Below are 16617 nucleotides of genomic sequence, written 5' to 3'. Positions count from 1 at the left end.
TCGAGACCGGTCTTGGTCTCAAGACCAGTTCTTGATGGTCTCTCCATTTTGGCTAGTCCCAAAGAAATCAAGGACATCAGCACTTTTGCGCAATTCTGAGCAACACACAGCAGCTATTTTGCTACTGAATAGAAAGAAACACATAGAACGCATGGTTTTGAAATTGTGATTTCTTAGTTTAGATCTTTTGTCCTGGTGTCAACCCCATCAGGTCTTGGTCTTAGTGGTCTCGACTTCAACATTAATATTCAACAGAACAGATGAATGCAATGAACCGAATATTAATTTTGAGAGCTTTTGGAAAGGAATTAAATTTTCAGCTTTTCGAACATAAACTGTTGGAAACAATACTGGCTGGATGTTGGAGAGAAATCACTCGCAAATATTTATAGTCAAACCAGCAGCATCGATCAGAAGCTTTTCAACAAATGTTTTGTTAAGGAATGGTTCAAAAATAAACATCTTGAGAAGGTGCAGCCTGTCAGTAAACCGTTAGGGTGAATTAAAATAGAGAATCCGGCAAATCGTCGCTGGTCGATTGAACACTCCAAAACTGACAATTGACATAAAAAACTGCATTTTTTCACTAATTAAACAATGTGTTATATCGAGCTCTTTTCAATGTTTTTAGTTAAATTGGAATGTGCAACGGTGTTTAATGCATTCTTTACAATGTTAAACATGCGCTCTTCTCATGCTTGACATGGTCAACGAGTTGGACATATGACGTAGTATTTCTGTGCGCGATACACTTCCCCAGCGTTCGTATAGGTTTCGGAAAGTTTTTTTCGAACTTAATATCCAACTTTTCTTAGCCCTATTGGACAATTCTCACAGAAAGGCACGTGTCAACCTGAACCGCCAGAGCCTGAAGAAAGAGCATCACCACACGTCAACCAGGCAGACCGGGAGAAGGAGCATGAGCACATGTCAACCAGCTGGAGCAAGAGAGAGAGAGAGCACTGCGTTCGCAAAGTTCAGCTGTGTTTGTTTGTTCACTACATTTCAGTGATGGATGGTATATAAACTGTGGACATAACGCTGGATTTGGAGATCGTTTGAAACTGATAGATGGGGCAGTCATCAAAAGATGCCGGACATGAACCGCAAACGGTAAGTGAAACCGACTCATATGTCTGTGTTTTGTTGGCAATGGGTGTGCAAGTGCTTTAGTTCCGCGAGATAAATAATTCATACTATATCATTTCAAAAAAAGGTTAATATTAATGCTGAGAGCTCATGTTTGAGTTTCAAATGCATCGGCTTCCGTACACCCTCCTCACCTCAGCGAGTTCAAAGGGGGGCGGCATTTCAAAAATACATTTTTAAAACCCTCAGTGAAAATTCAGAAACACACACCAGCTCACATAGGCGGCGCATTTCTATTGTCTCCTGTTGATATCTCCTTTTAAGACTGTAAAGGTAAATACTGCAGTCGCACTAAAGCGAGGTTGCTATGCAACAAGCTTTCATACGAACTGGAAAACACGGTTGGAGGATATGACTCCTTTGACAAATTATAGATTTTCTCAGGTTTTCGCAGGAGGAATGAAGCTTTCTTCAAGTTATTCTTTCTTTAGTTTTTCCGCAGGCGAGGGATCGACTATGTAAGCAAGTTGTGGTCAGACTAGTCCTCTATGGACGAGTTAAACGTGTGGTATCCCAGAATTCCTTTCATGCCGTTTTTCTTGGTGAACTGGGCTTTCAGGGGGTTGGGAAAACCTTGAAATTGACAGCGTGTATGCTTATAAAATATGAGGTATGGATCAAAGAGAAAGATGTTTGTAACATACAAATGCGCTTAAAGGAACAGTTCACCCAAAAATCCTCATTTACTCAACCTCGGGTTGTTCCAAATCTGTATGAATGTCTTTGTTCTGATGAACCCTAGAGAAGATATTTTGAAGAATGTAGGAAAGGAAACTATTGACTACCATTGTTATTTTTCCTACTATGGTGGCCAAGAACTGTTTGGGTACGAGCATTCTTACAATTATCTTTCTCTGTTTTCATGAGAGCAAAATAATTGATACAGATTTGACTAATTTTTTCGTCCCTTTAACAATACTAACCTCCTGATAGCGAGCGAGACCGCCGTTGACGGCAGCGTCGATGACTCCATTCAGACACATGGTGAGAGGATTGATGTTCTGCATTTGTCGCGTTTGGCACTGCGTGATCAACGTCCGCAACTGCAAGTTCTTGTTTTCAATCACCTCAATGGCGTTTTCCAGCGGACTCACCTCCACCTGGACCACAAACACAAGGTTTTCCTGAAACATGAGAATCTTTTAAGACAAAAACATGATGGGCCGGTTATGAAGGTCTAACCAGTTCTCTCCGCTCCACTTCAAACCATCGCGAGATGCCTGGAAGACTCTGAACGAGCGTTAGCGTCGTCCTCTCTACCCACAAGCTCTGAAATTCAAAAGCAAACTTTCATCTACCTACAAAAATCCCATAAGAGCCAGTATTTATAAAACATAGCATAAAAACATTTCATCCACACACAGTTTAAACATGGAAGCGCTTCTCATATTAAATTTCACATTCATAAATTCATTTCCTTTCCTTGCGGAGCATTGGAATGACCCTTGCCAACGCATGTATAGTGAGGAGAACTAGGGTTGTGTGATTACGATATTCAAAACCGGCTCAGTCTAATATAATCGTATCATCTGGATACTGTCTCAGGCGAAGTTTACCTCCAAATGAGATTTTCAGACATTATTACCAGGCGGTAAGTGGACTGGGGTGGTGAGGACCCCCAGTGTCTCTCCAAATGCAATATCGGGCAGGCTAAACAGTTTATTTCAAACACGGCGGGCCGGAGGAAATCTAACCCCCGCGGTGGACCGGATCCGTGCCGAGGCTGTGATTGTCTGGGCTGGAAATATTGAGTGAGAGGGGAAGGGAAATGATATTTGGAATGAGCCGGTCTCTCATCCCTTAAAACTTTAATTAGCCTCTCTGGGCCGAGGGTGTGAATAATGCAGCGTGTGAGAGTACACCTGAGCTCCACGCGCACACACGCTGAGAGTGAAGGAATGAATACATGAGCGAGAGACGGGAATCAAAGTCTAGAGGTTGTTGGCTCACCTTGAACTCGTTCTCTTTGTCCTTGGTGCCTTTGTGAAACGGCCGGTCGTAGCGATACCTCCAGATGTGGTTGACTTTATAGAAGCTCTTGATGTTGTCGTGGACGCCATCACGCTGCAGGACGTCCTGGCTGTCAGGGATCGGTGCGACGGCGTAGATCTGCAGGTCTGGATGAAGGGATGTCAAGGAGCACCCGAGACGTGTTTTTTAAACGTTAACAAATGCAACAAAAATGTTGATTATTGTTCATATTCTAGTTAAAACAACAAAAGAAAGTTGTTTTTGCTATGTACTATAGATTTTTTCTTAAAACAGCTAATCTTTTTACCCCATCAATACCCAAGTGAAAATTGTATCGTAACTCTTTTTTTTTTTTTTTAAACAGGTAAAATGACATTTTTACTGTATTCAATTATTCGTTGAGAAAATAAATACAATATAACCAAATTTAATGACTTTTTTACATTTAATGTTATTTATTTTCACTTGGATGTTGAAGTAAAAAAGTAAAAGTAATTATAAGCAAATAAAATATATATATTTTTACATTTAATGTTATTTATTTTCACTTGGATGTTGATGTAAACAAGTATAAGTAATAATAAGTAAATCAAATTAAATTACTTTTTTACATTTAATTTGATTTATTTATGTGTCATTAAAAAAGACGTACAATAACATTTTCGCTTGGACATTGATGTAAAAAGTAATTAAATAAGTTATAATTAAATAATTACTTATACATTGAAATCTCTTATATGATTGCTAGTATATAATGACTTATTTCTTCATAAAAAGTACCTTTCCCCTTAAAAAGTAATAGCGCACCCCTTGATGAGGCTCATGGATGAAGATATCACTCATGTCCTAACTGCATGAGTTAGAATGGATTTGCTTTCACATACAGTCATGCAACCTGCCATCTCCCTCACCCTGAACTTCAACACAACGGAGGTTAAGAAGAAGCCTTTCGAAACAAGAACAAATCCAAACCCTTGCGCCGTCAAAAAATCGATGCCCTTCTTCCCCGAATGCATCCCAGGCACAGAGACGACGGGTCGCAAGAGAGCGTTTGTTCAATTGATGAGACATGTGCCCGGAGGACAGACGCTCAGCGAATATGCGACGTTCTCTTCAGCACAATTAAAGCAGACAGAGGCGGTCAAACTGCATGAGCGCAGCGTTTTGTTATCCGAGCCAGAGATTAATCACTGCTCTTCCTGGCCCCGCTCCATTCATATTTATGCGAAGATGAAATCTTGCCTTTGTAGGGAACAAGATGTTGTATATTAAACATTTGTGTGTTATGACTTCCGAATCATGAATCAATAAAAATTTTTGGGAAAATGTTCAAATGTTAAGATAGATTCTCGATAGCAGGGCGGCTCAACGTGTCAATGCACATAAAAGTGCACTTAAAGGTTCATTCAAAATTTTTATTTGGCCTGTTATTCTGTGAAAGACAAAAGATATTAAAAAAATAAATGTCTCTATTGTATCAATGGAGGTCAATGAGGTTGTTTGGTACGGACATTCTTCAAAATATCTTCTTTTTATTATTCAGTAGATAGCATGTGAATACATAAGCGAGAGCAAGCGGGATGGAGGATACACTGGGCATCGGCCTGGTATATAGTCTGGTCCGGCTGGTTGGCGTGCTGCATGGCGATGGCATGCGGGAACTCGTTGAGCATGCGCTGCTGGAACGCCTCCAGACGCTCGTAGTCATGACCACGACACACAAACTCCTTATTCTGCAGAGCACACACGCATGGGAACACGTTCTGGTTAATACTGACACCAAGTGGACTTGAGCATTACTGAAGGTGATGTAAGGAGCTTCTTCCTTCTCTTACCCTGAGAAAAAAGGGGAACTTTTTCCCGTAGAAGCCCACCCTGAAGAACTCGGGCTCCAGCCTCTGCTGGTCCATTATTTTATCGTAGAACGACGCTTCCATCATCTGTTATAAACAGTTTTACAGTGAGAAGAGTATTTTTCCTTAGATACCATTTTTGCCTTTAGATGTCAAAAGATTAATCGCGATTATTCACATCCAGAATAAAAGTTTGTGTTTACATAATATATGTCTGTGTAGTGTGCATATTCATTTTGAATGAATAAACACATACATATATGCATATATTTAAGAAAAATATAAAATATATATTTTTACAAATGTTTATTTATCATTTCAATTATTAGTAAATATAAATAAATGCATCTAAATACTTCCTACATATATATATACACGTATGTTTACGTTTATGTTTTTGTGTTAATAAATACAAAATTAATATGCACAGTTCACAGACATATATTAAGATAAACAAAAACTTTTATTCTGGATGCGATTAATCACGATTAATCATTTGCCTTTATATTACCTTTATATCATTAGTTTATTCATCCTAAAGCCAACAAACTTTTAATTATCTACAATCATCTCCCAGGCTTGGAAGCAAACAAGCAGTTTTTACTATTGTACCTTTACGGTAAATATAAGTGAATACACAAGAAAAAACGCTCACCCTCATTTTGCTGAGGTTCCTGTAATCATAGTAAGATTCGTACTGGTCAGCGAGCTCTCGGCACAGGATGATGCCGTTCTCCCAACACTGAGGAATGGAGAGGAGTATAACACCTGTTTAATTCATGAATAACCAGCTGGAGGCACTAGAGTACCGTCAATGCTTTCATCACGAGTCTAAGAAAACCCCACCATAGAGCAGATGGACATGAAAACAATCCCCTGAGGAAATATTGTGCGTCATTATTATCATTATACATTCTGTATGATAATGACGCGGAGCATTTTTAAATCCCCCAAACGCATCGATGTTAATATAACAGACACAAAGGAAGAGATAGACAGACGACAGAAGTGCGGACCTTTCCACGGTCAAAGTTCTGGAGGATGGTGAGATGGAGATGCTCCTTCCTCTGCCACTCGCTCTGCATGGGGTAATTGAGAAACTCTCGCAGGGGTCTCTCGGACCACTCCAGCAGCTCGTCGTACAGCAGAAGTGTGTACGAGGCCTCTGATCAAACACGTACACAAACAATGATACATTTCCCTAGCCTAAGACCCTCAATTTTTGGCCAAGCTTCAGAACTTGCATTATCTTCAAAGCATGTCAAACATAAACTTTTGGCACAATTATATAACATATTTGACGTTATACATCATTTAACTCTACTGTACAACTTAAGTTTCTTATGCATGCGAAAAAATAAAAAACATCTTCATTTAAACTTCAAATCTTCATCTAAACAACGTGTATCCATTTAGTTGATCAATAACATGCCGTTATAAAGGGTCCCATAAGAGCATCTGCCCTCGAGTACCTGTGTAGTTCTGAGCCTTCAAGTGCAATTCATACAGCTTGTGAATGTAGCGGATGTACATTTCTTCTTTATTCAGCTCGGTTTTGTAGAAGTTCTGCAGAAGAGGAGACAAAAGACTGAACGAGACTTGATCATTTCTACACACACAGGTGTTTTTGGGCTGTTGCTATAGAGGCACTCGGATAAACCCGATGAGACTTGGAGAAGAAATGCACAATGCAGGAAGTTGCTTAGTGCAAAATAAAACTCAAAGAAGCTTTAAGTGTTTGGTGCCTTTGTTTTCAAAGTGAATTACTGCATCGCTTATCAAAGCAGCTCTGGTGCAATTCACAACATCTAATCTAGAGCTTTAAAAAAAATCTTAGAGACTCTCCTCCGATAAACAAAAAGTCAGAAATCTTCCTCGACATCTCTCAACTCATAAATCATGATTATAATCTTTTTTTATAATTTTTAATATCAACCAAAAAAGGCTAATTTCTAAGTGTGACTTACCAGCAGACTGACAGTACAGCCAATCTTCTTCCCATCTACTTCCCCAACCTTCATACAGTCCCTAAAAACAACAAGTGTCATTTGACAGCTGTCGGGATGTGTGTGCATGCACGTGTGTGTGTGTGAGCTCTGTATCACCTGTAGTCCAGCAGTCTCTCCATCAGTCGCGTAACCGTGGCGATGAGTGATATCCCGCTCTCTCTCCACGTCTCTCGCTCGATCTTCTTCAACAGACTGACATAAAACAAGAACACAATAGTCATACGACATACAGTACTGCTCATTACCCATCATGCCTTGCACACACAGACCTGTCCGGCAGAACAGTGATCAGTGAAGCTTACCTAGGATACGGACCGAACAGAGGAATTCTAGTCCAGGACAGCAGAGACAAAACAAATCGATATTAATAGATTAATGTCAACAGCAGCCACTCACACCCAGTTAGTACAGTTAGTCCAGGAGGGGAAAAAAGAAGAAAAAGGAGGAAAAGTTGGGAAGAACAATAATGTTTAGGAAATAAAAGAACTCGGCACAACACATTAAAAGCCACAAACACACACACACTTTCATTCCCAAACACACACTTGAAGGAAAAGTTCACCCAAAAATGAAAAAGTTTTTGGGCGAAATAGATATTTTAATGAAAGTTTGTAACTAATATGTTTTGGGTCACCATTGACTTCCATAGTAGGACAAAATACTATGGAAGTCAATGGTGACCCAAAACATATTAGTTACAAACTTTCATTAAAATATCTTCATTTGCGTTCGGCACAACAAAGAAATGTGTGCAGGTTTGTAAGCACATGGAGGGTGACAAAATGATGACAAAATATTCCTTTTAAACACAAATGTGCACAGGAAAACTTGAGTGATGTGACCAGTACAGATGTCTAAGATCAATGACTAAGCGATCTAATTGGACGACTGATCTCACTCACATGCTGTTAAAGAGTTCTCTGTACGTTTCATCTCCTTTCCCCTCTGACATCAGACTGTCAAGTTTGTCTATAAGTTTCGCCTCCACCTATAAACAATCATAATAATTCTATCAAATGACTTTAGTGCATAACGTTCTGTGATGTTCTCGGACAGCAGAGGGCGCTGTGTGACCTGTTTGAAGTTCCCGCTCCGCCGCTGTTCCCAATCCATCATGTCATGAAAGATGGGAATCATGACGTTCCTCAGGTCCGGTTGAGGAACCAGCGTGACCTCCAGGAATGGGCCGATCATGGCAGGGATGAAGTTTAGCTTGTGCTCTCCTGCTTAAGACAGACAAATAAATCAAGGCACGATAAAGAGCAACACGAAAGCTTTGAGATGTCAAGAAGATTATACCCAAGTTCTGCCACATGCTGAAGATCTCGCAGCCCATCATTACACGCATGTCTCCGTACCTGCACATGAACACAACAACGAAGAAATGCTTGTGTACTTCTGAAGAAAATGTGCTAGATAAGAGGCAAGAAAGATCCCGACACGTCCATCGAAAGCTGCCATACATAAATCTAAACAGTGCTAGGATACGCAAAACTCACTTTTCAAGTATTTTCTTCTTCTTGGATGCGGAAAAGGTCTCTAGTTGCAGGCAAGGCTGGTTGATGAAAATAACAGACAGACAGAAATAGGAATCCCACACCTGAACGGAAACAAAGGCAAACGTGATTGACAAATAATGTCTTTGAGATTATCATACATTAAAAGCTTTATGATATCGTTCATGAATGAAAACAAAAGCGGAGCACTAACCTTGTAGTCGAACTTGTCATTGAGGAAGTTTTTTCTTAAAGCATCAGACAGGTAGAGCACGGTGGTGATGATGATACTGTAAATCAAACATGAAGAGATGCCACATTACTGTACATAACAATATAAGACTTGAGCTTTAACTTCGAGTAAACCAACGATAATAACGCCATCACTTAAAAGTCCAAGAAAATAAGTGTCTAACTTGTTGGTGACGAGCCGCATTACCGCCCAGTCTTTGGAGAACATCTCAGGCCTTATCAGAATGCGAAATACGGTGAAAATATGTAGGAGAAAATCCTAAAAAAGAGACAAAGGTTAAGTCAGAGAATAGAGATGAAGGGTAAGTGTTGAGTGGGATCTGATGTTAAATCTATCTCACCCTCAGGTCATCTTTACTACTAAATCTCTGCAAGAGTTGCATGTAATGCAGATCCTTCATTTGCCTCAAAAGAGCCAAAAGACACGCCACAAACTCGCCCTGAAACACACAAACACATTTAGTTTCACACAAGTTCATCCCAACAAAATCTATACAGGAGACTAACAGATCAGGGGCCGGATTCACAAAACATATTTAAGGAGAAAATTCAGCCCGACTGATTTTGGTTTTTTTTTTTTAGAAAAAAAATAGGAATATTTTGTATTCCCGAAAAAAACTTAAGATTGATTTACAAAGCATGTGTCATTTTATTTTTATGAAAACTGATTAAGAAACATTTTTTCGAACTTCCTACAATTTATCTTAAAGGGTCAGTTCATCCCAAAATGAAAAATCTTTCATCAATTACTCACCCCTTTGTTTCAAACCTGTATACATTTTTTGTTCTGTTGAACACAGGAAGATATTTGGAAGAATGTTTGCGATTTCAGTTCTGGAACATCATCAACCACCATAGAAGGAAAAAAAATGATGCGATACTTTGAAGAATTTAGCAAAACAAAGAGTTTTCGTGCAATGATGTCCCGGAACTGAAAATGACTTTCTTCCAAATATCTTTCTCTTTTTATATAGTCATTTCTACAGTTATGACACACAAGGGTGAGTAACATGACAGAATTTGTATGAACTATCACTTTAAGAACAATCTCATCTGTGAATTCGTCCCCAGATCCCCAAAATAGGACAGAACAAAAAGGAATTTTTACACTTCCGTCTAAAGCATGACGGAAGATTTCATGCACACACCAATACGCCCCGTGAGACCCTGAATATAATTTGGTCTTGAAGCCCGGCACGCTGAGGTTTGCATTCACAAAACTTCAGAACGCAGGGAAATCCACCTACTCCATAATTCACCTGCTGCATGCGTGGAGACGCTTTGAAATGTAAAACACTTTGCCTGCCGGGCTGTAATGACTTTTGCCCCCGAGGGCCTGTTTCTGTCTTATTCCGCCTTTTTGCTGCCTGCTTCACATTTTAAAATTCCCTCTCTCTTTACTTCTTTTCTAAAGCTGCATTTTATCTCATTTTCTCACTCCGGCTGTCTGATTCTCTTACCGTAACGTCTTGAACCTGAGGGCGAAGCGTGGGTGCCGCTGGCTGAGGCCGGTTTGTGATCTCCAGGAGGGTACGCAGTAGCACGACCAAAAGACTCTCCACGATCAGATTCACCTCTTCAGATGGATCCTGCACAAGCACATTGGATCCATCACATCGATTTGATGCACCTGCTCGTACCAGAAAACCTGGAGGTCCTCTTACCGTTTCATCCTTCTTGAGAAGAGACAGCATGCAGGTGAGTATGTGCGCACACATGACCAGATCTTTCTGCTCCTGCATGTACGCCTGCATCAAACGCAGGATCACTGGCAGCAGGATGCATCGAGACTCTGATGGAACAGCCAAACACAGGTTCGCTTATGTTGTAATTCTTAATGCATTCACTTTCTTATCAGATGCATGTTTCAGACTGTGTGTACCCGGGTTGGTGTACAGCTCGCTCTCCACGGTTTTGACGATACAGTGTAACTTGACGGCCTCCAGGGGGCAGTCTGACTGGGAAGCGGTGGGGATGCTGCCCAGCGTCTCACGTACAAACGTGGCCACTTCCCGGACAGTAAAGAGCTTGAGTAACTCGCCGTATACCGCCGGGAATGACTGCAGGAACACTGCCTGTGAAAACATAAACACGGTCAACAAAGTGCACACGCAACACAAATGGCGCTGTCGTGGAGACGTACTTTAGGAGACTTCAATTCTGGTTACAGACAATAGACCTAAAACCAGATGCCAGATTTTTCACAATACGGTTTTCGTGGCAAAAATGTATTTACGCTTGCGTAATTATCACAATTTCTATTGTGTTTTGTACACAACAATCATGATGTCAATCAAATTTAGTTTACAAAAGAACAAATAAAACCAGATTTAGGCCTGTCAGGGGGTCCGGTACCTTACTCTACGGTTATCATGTGCAAAAACCCTGTCGTGAAAACAAATGGTGAAAAAATGTTTTATCGTGGACTAATAAACTAAATTGTGTTTTAAAACAAAACAGCACAACAGCATGCGCTAAAAAGTAAACAAACAATATCCTCTAGCCAAAATAAAAATGATGAAGAGATGCAAAATGACTAAGTAAACTAAAAATAAAACGGTTTTACAAATAAACAAATCTGCAGCTATAGAGCATCTGGATTTCAAGAATAGCAAAGCAGCAACATTAAGCATGAATTTCACTTTCATCTGTACCACATAACATCTTTCCATCTTTTCAACCTATGAGAGCAGACTACTGTTTCAACAACCAAACTTACACACGTACACACACAAAAAACAGAGATCACGTCTCATCGCAACACCTAATCCTGCTCTGTGAGGGTCCAGTGCTGTTTTATGGAGGAGTCGGAGGGGCAGAGGATTATGGGGGATTAGAAGAGCTCTGGCCTTCATTCCTTTGCCGCCTTTGTTCCGTTTCTAATCTTCTATGAAGATTAAAATGAATCACCAATCAAATCCGACACATGGGTAATCAATTATGCGAAAGGAAGTAGACTTACATTTACAGACACATTCTCTTTTATTGTTTTATTAGTGAATTACTCGAAATTGAACAAGACCCGTGTCTAGTTTCAGCCTCAGGATGTACGCCCGGCTTCTGTTTCAAACGTCTGGCTCTGTGGTACGACGACTATGACACTGGCACACATCTAGACAGCCGACTTGATGTGTAGCCGTAAAGCACGTGATGATTTTTAACACCAAGTGTGATTTTGTAAAACCAACAGCTGAATCCTAAAACAGAGTGAAATGGTTTCTAATGAGACTCCCTGCCTGTTATTTTTCTCCATTATAACCCCATCCCTACAGTCTTTTGTCGCCACATTCATATTCATTCATTTTCTTCATATTATCTATTTACAATGTTTCTCTCCCCATTCTCATTAAAATCCGAAGCGCATTTTTGCTGGACAAATTCGTCTTTTCAAAGGGGGCGCGTGGCACCCGTGGAGCCCCTTTGTAGAACACGAGCAGAACATCAAAACAAACCGGAACAAAAGTCGGCGTGACGGGTGCCAGAACGAGCGATGACGAAAGACGCATCCGACACAAGAAAGCCAGAAATGTGAAGACTTCAAAAGCATTGTGTGAGTTTAAAGAGAATGCGTCGAAAAACGCGGCTCAACGACCTCGCCATGAAATATGAATTATCCCGCCTCTCAAGGGCAAGATGTCTGTCGAAATTCAATAAAGAGCATTTCTCTGACAAATAAAAGCCTGTCTGATAGGACACATGAGGTGTAAGACTGACGAAATGAACTGCTCTATTGATCAAAACACAAACAGTATTTCTGAAACGTCTAATCCCACATTTTATATGATAGAAAAGTCTAAAAGATGAGAGAATAAGATGTGAAAATGTCAAGGTGGAATCGAACTCGTTCCCAGTATCTTCTCTCTCACCTGAGTTTGCGTGATGGGCCGTGAGCCCTTGTCCTCCAGCGACAGGAAGAAGCGGATGGACATGAACAGCTCGTGCATGCAGCAGCGGAACTCTTCCTCATTCTGTCCCCCCGTCGCCAGCGCGAAGAGTCGCCGCGATTGGATAATATACTTGAAAATGTACTCCGTCGCCTGGGAAACCAACAGAATATTACATTAAAGCGCAGAACGCATCATAAAAGACGGCTTATTAACCATTCAGAGACTATGAAGTGGAAGTGCAAAGTTTGGGAGAAAACAATCTTTCATAACATGACGAATACAAATTGAATCTTTCTACGACCGACGGAAAGCAGAAATGACATCAGCATGAGGAGCGGGATGTATGCTCACCTTTAGCACCTGTCGGATGTGTTCTTGACGTTCCGCATCAATAATGCGATCCACGTACCACTTCAACACCTTGATCAGATCCCTGTAAGAGATGCAAGAACACAAGAGCGAGATTGTAATCGAAAACCCCACACAGATTCACGAACAGAGACATGGAGTGTTTTTCTAGATAAGGGATGAGAGGGATGAATCAGATTCTCGTGTCGGTGCATCTGGTGTTGGTTCATCATTTTATCTGGACAGACTGCTCTTCGCATTCCCTCTGAATCGAACCTATGACCTCGGTGTCGCTATCTCCAAACTCGCAGTCTGGCAGATTTGTCATATGAACGGAGGAAAATCGCGTTTCTCACTGTAAAACGCACTAACCTGTACGATAAGGCTCCAGCAAAGTGGCCTTCAATGTAGGTGTCCATGACCGGCATGAAATGCTGAAACTTGCTGTCCTGGAGCAGGTTTATGATGTGCACCTAAATTACAAAATAACCAAGATGTTATATAAGATAATGCTGGCACGTTACAAGACAAATTAATGGTTTCCTCATGCTTATATATAACATAAATAAAATGTGCTTATACTGTACATAAAAATGTACCTACCAGACAATCAAACACCTTAAGTGCGTATTTTTGTGAGCTCTCATCCAAGATGCCGAAAAGCGTATCCAGCGTGTCCTGTAAAAACTAACACAAGATATTTTTCTCTTAATAAGTCGGTTTAGCTTTTCCACCATTAGACGACGATGAGTGACGTGTTCATTAACCAATAGCGGGGTAGAGTTTTTGTCATGCAGCTGACCTTCACTATTTCTGAGCCATCGATCTCCTTCAGCTTGGACAGACTGTCACTGATTCTCTCCGGGTGAGCTCTCCACTTCAGTAAATCCAGCATGTCACCTGGAGGAAACAGCATGTTTTTTAATTCCACATCATCACATCCCACCTCCGTTGTCCTGTAACTTCAATTTTATTTCATCCTGCTAATGTAACAAGACAAGCAGATTACCATTCTGAGTGAGCTTGGTAGAACAGAGGAATGACGTGATCCAGAAGGATTCCTTAGTGCCCTTCAGAGTTTGGTTGTTCCCGGGCAGATTGCATTTATAGAAATGCAGTTTGAGGTAGCGTGCACAGTCTTGCAGGTTAGCGTTCTCCTCGCACTGAAAAACACGTATGGAAAATGTTTGATTCGAAAACGTAACTAGATTGTTATGTTTTAAAGAAAAAAGTTGGCTATTATGAAGATGAGTGAACTTTTCCCTTTAATGAGAGTCGTGCCATCGCTCCACATTCGGTCAGCAGTTCTGCTCTCTCCTCCAGAAATACAAACAGCTGACTCATTTTCATTTTACGCCATTAATCTTACTGAAACCTCTAGCGAGAGGGTCAGCAAAAACTCCACGGCTGTGTGCAAATGCACACGCGCCGTATATGACCAGGTCAACGGCACGATCTGGTGTTACACAATGCAGCTGTGTTGAGAATTGTGTATATGACTGCACTAAAGCAAACAGTCCTGTTTAGGCGCGTGTATCTAGGCCACGGCTCATAAAGAGTCACCGCGTGTGTATATGAGCTTGATGTTAATACAAATATTGCAACTTTAATGTAGAAATAGAGTTTATTTTATGAACAATTTGCTCCCCAACATAGCAGGATCATTAACGTCACGAAATCTCTTCACACCATTTTCAGTCATATGCACGGTGGATGATGTGTTGTTATCCATTTATTATGCAAGTTGTTAGCCATCACAGCAGAGATCATTTACATAGCATTGGTCTGTTTAATTTATATTGTGCAATAGAAAATTATCATAAATTATAAATACCAGTTGACCTTGAGTAAACACTTATTAAAGAGAAAACATTACTTTTTAAATCCAGTTAAAAGGGCAATTTTATGCATATTTTAACCTTAAGATGAAAAAACAATTGGTCTGATACGTTTTTTTTAAGCATAGTCACGCAAGTGAATTTTCATTCCCATAATGTTCCATATCCCTCATAAAATTCCACACAAAATTAAAAATTTTAACTATAAAATAGTAACCAGCATTTATTGCTTCTTGTTTGTACATTTAATTTATCAGAAATCCACCCAAATATGCAATCTACTTTGCTTGAAAATAAAGCTAGTTTAATAGAAACCCAAATAAACAAATTAAATATTTTTAACTACTAACCGGGTAACAAAGACAAGAACACAAATGTGTTCGTGCACGTGTGAATGCATGCATGCATGTGTGCCCCCTTCAAGTCTGCAGAATCCACAAACACTTCACAAGCTGCAATTACGAGAGGCCATAGCACGTTGTTAAATTGGGTGTGCTTCAGGGATGTGTTCTCAGACATAGTTATTTCATTCCCACACTTTTAATAGGGGAAACAGCCTTTGAAGGCCTTTTTGAAAAAATTAAGCTCACGCAAAATGAAAAGTGTCAGGCAAGACAAATTGCTATTCGTGACTTGACATGATGTGGATTTTAAATCGCGTTATGTTACCTAACATACTGCACGCACAAGATGGTTTGACCGCTGTACCTTGTGAACGATGAGCTCGTGGGTGCCGTCGGGAAGAGTCCGTCCGTCTTCCTGCATCAGGGGTACGAACGAAAATCCAAAAAGCTTTTTTTCCCCCTTGTCTTTTGCTGGAAAACAAAAACTCTGTGCATTACATCCTGAACCCTTGTAGATTGTACCAAAAACTTTGCTTTCAGCAAACATCTCATTGTGTGTGAAAATACGGCCTTATATGTTGGCGTTATTTTAAAGATGCTTCACAACTTTGTGTTTTCTGTTGATGTACAGACATCTTAAACAGGAAAAACAACATTTGGCCTGGTCTTACTGGAACAGTGGCGGAACTCGAATCGGACGTGTGAGCCCCGGAACACGTCGACTGGGATGGGCAGCTTGATTAGCTCCGCCCACCGCGGACTGTTGTTGTGGTAAAGCACGAAAGTGTGATACTCGTCTCCGCCCGGCTCACCCGAGCCTGTGGCCACAAACCCCTGCGCGGACAACAGGAACAACACAATCAACACTAACTAAGATATGTGAGAGCAATAAAAACACAAACCTCTAACCACTCCACATCTATGACTGATACGACCAAAGGAAACAATCATTAATCTATATCAGATTTATCATAGACATTATTGACATTATAGCATTGACATTATTTCAGGGAAACGTGATTTTCTCAAAGCTGTAATAGACATGGGTTAAAAGTAAATATGTCAACACATTATTAATAAAAAATAATGTCCAAGAAGTGACCTTTAGAATCTGTCCATCAGCGTCCAGGGCGTAGATGGTGACCTCCACATTTCTCGCCACGCTTTTCCCTCCTTTCTCAAATTCGCCCTTCTCCAGTGTAATGTAGAGATCATTTCTCATCTCACCTTCAAAAGATTAAATGCACAGAGTCGAAGGCATGATCAAGCTTTAATATATTTATGTTGACAGTACAGACATCAAACTGCATCTAAGATGTTGAATGCGGACATGAATTAAGCTCTTGGTTTACAGATGCGAGATTGTAATAATAAGACTTTCAAGTCCTCGTCTGGAGAGGTTATTACTCATTCTGAGTATGCCTGAGCATTTGCATTTATTGGTCACGTTTATTGTAAATCTTTTTTTTT

At 40.4% G+C, this 16617-nt stretch overlaps 1 protein-coding gene across 4 annotated transcripts in view; it reads right to left on the bottom strand.

The window, feature by feature from the left end:
• Window positions 1-16617, bottom strand: part of dock4b (dedicator of cytokinesis 4b) — a 55657-nt gene that overhangs the window by 9797 nt on the left and 29243 nt on the right. For 2 of the 4 annotated variants that reach the window (XM_056748079.1, XM_056748080.1), the window contains exons 14-43: window positions 16250-16374; window positions 15819-15981; window positions 15512-15618; window positions 13975-14128; window positions 13768-13865; window positions 13569-13652; window positions 13338-13438; window positions 12969-13050; window positions 12597-12767; window positions 10613-10805; window positions 10395-10522; window positions 10191-10319; window positions 9072-9170; window positions 8895-8989; window positions 8693-8768; window positions 8482-8582; window positions 8282-8340; window positions 8057-8205; window positions 7885-7970; window positions 7285-7311; window positions 7079-7174; window positions 6941-7001; window positions 6446-6539; window positions 5990-6138; window positions 5629-5715; window positions 4956-5060; window positions 4712-4853; window positions 3100-3266; window positions 2332-2418; window positions 2073-2249 (exon numbers count right to left, since the gene is read on the bottom strand). In XM_056748079.1, the coding sequence (XP_056604057.1) occupies window positions 2073-2249; window positions 2332-2418; window positions 3100-3266; window positions 4712-4853; window positions 4956-5060; window positions 5629-5715; window positions 5990-6138; window positions 6446-6539; window positions 6941-7001; window positions 7079-7174; window positions 7285-7311; window positions 7885-7970; window positions 8057-8205; window positions 8282-8340; window positions 8482-8582; window positions 8693-8768; window positions 8895-8989; window positions 9072-9170; window positions 10191-10319; window positions 10395-10522; window positions 10613-10805; window positions 12597-12767; window positions 12969-13050; window positions 13338-13438; window positions 13569-13652; window positions 13768-13865; window positions 13975-14128; window positions 15512-15618; window positions 15819-15981; window positions 16250-16374 (3392 nt within the window). The remainder of the gene's footprint in view (window positions 1-2072; window positions 2250-2331; window positions 2419-3099; window positions 3267-4711; window positions 4854-4955; window positions 5061-5628; window positions 5716-5989; window positions 6139-6445; window positions 6540-6940; window positions 7002-7078; window positions 7175-7284; window positions 7312-7884; window positions 7971-8056; window positions 8206-8281; window positions 8341-8481; window positions 8583-8692; window positions 8769-8894; window positions 8990-9071; window positions 9171-10190; window positions 10320-10394; window positions 10523-10612; window positions 10806-12596; window positions 12768-12968; window positions 13051-13337; window positions 13439-13568; window positions 13653-13767; window positions 13866-13974; window positions 14129-15511; window positions 15619-15818; window positions 15982-16249; window positions 16375-16617) is intronic. The other 2 variants (XM_056748081.1, XM_056748082.1) reach the window with 1 other exon arrangement.

Source organism: Triplophysa dalaica, chromosome 5 (genome assembly GCF_015846415.1).
Source record: "Triplophysa dalaica isolate WHDGS20190420 chromosome 5, ASM1584641v1, whole genome shotgun sequence".
Lineage (NCBI taxonomy): Eukaryota > Metazoa > Chordata > Actinopteri > Cypriniformes > Nemacheilidae > Triplophysa > Triplophysa dalaica.
Note: the sequence above shows the minus strand (reverse complement) of the source record. Positions and strands in the feature narration are given on the sequence as shown.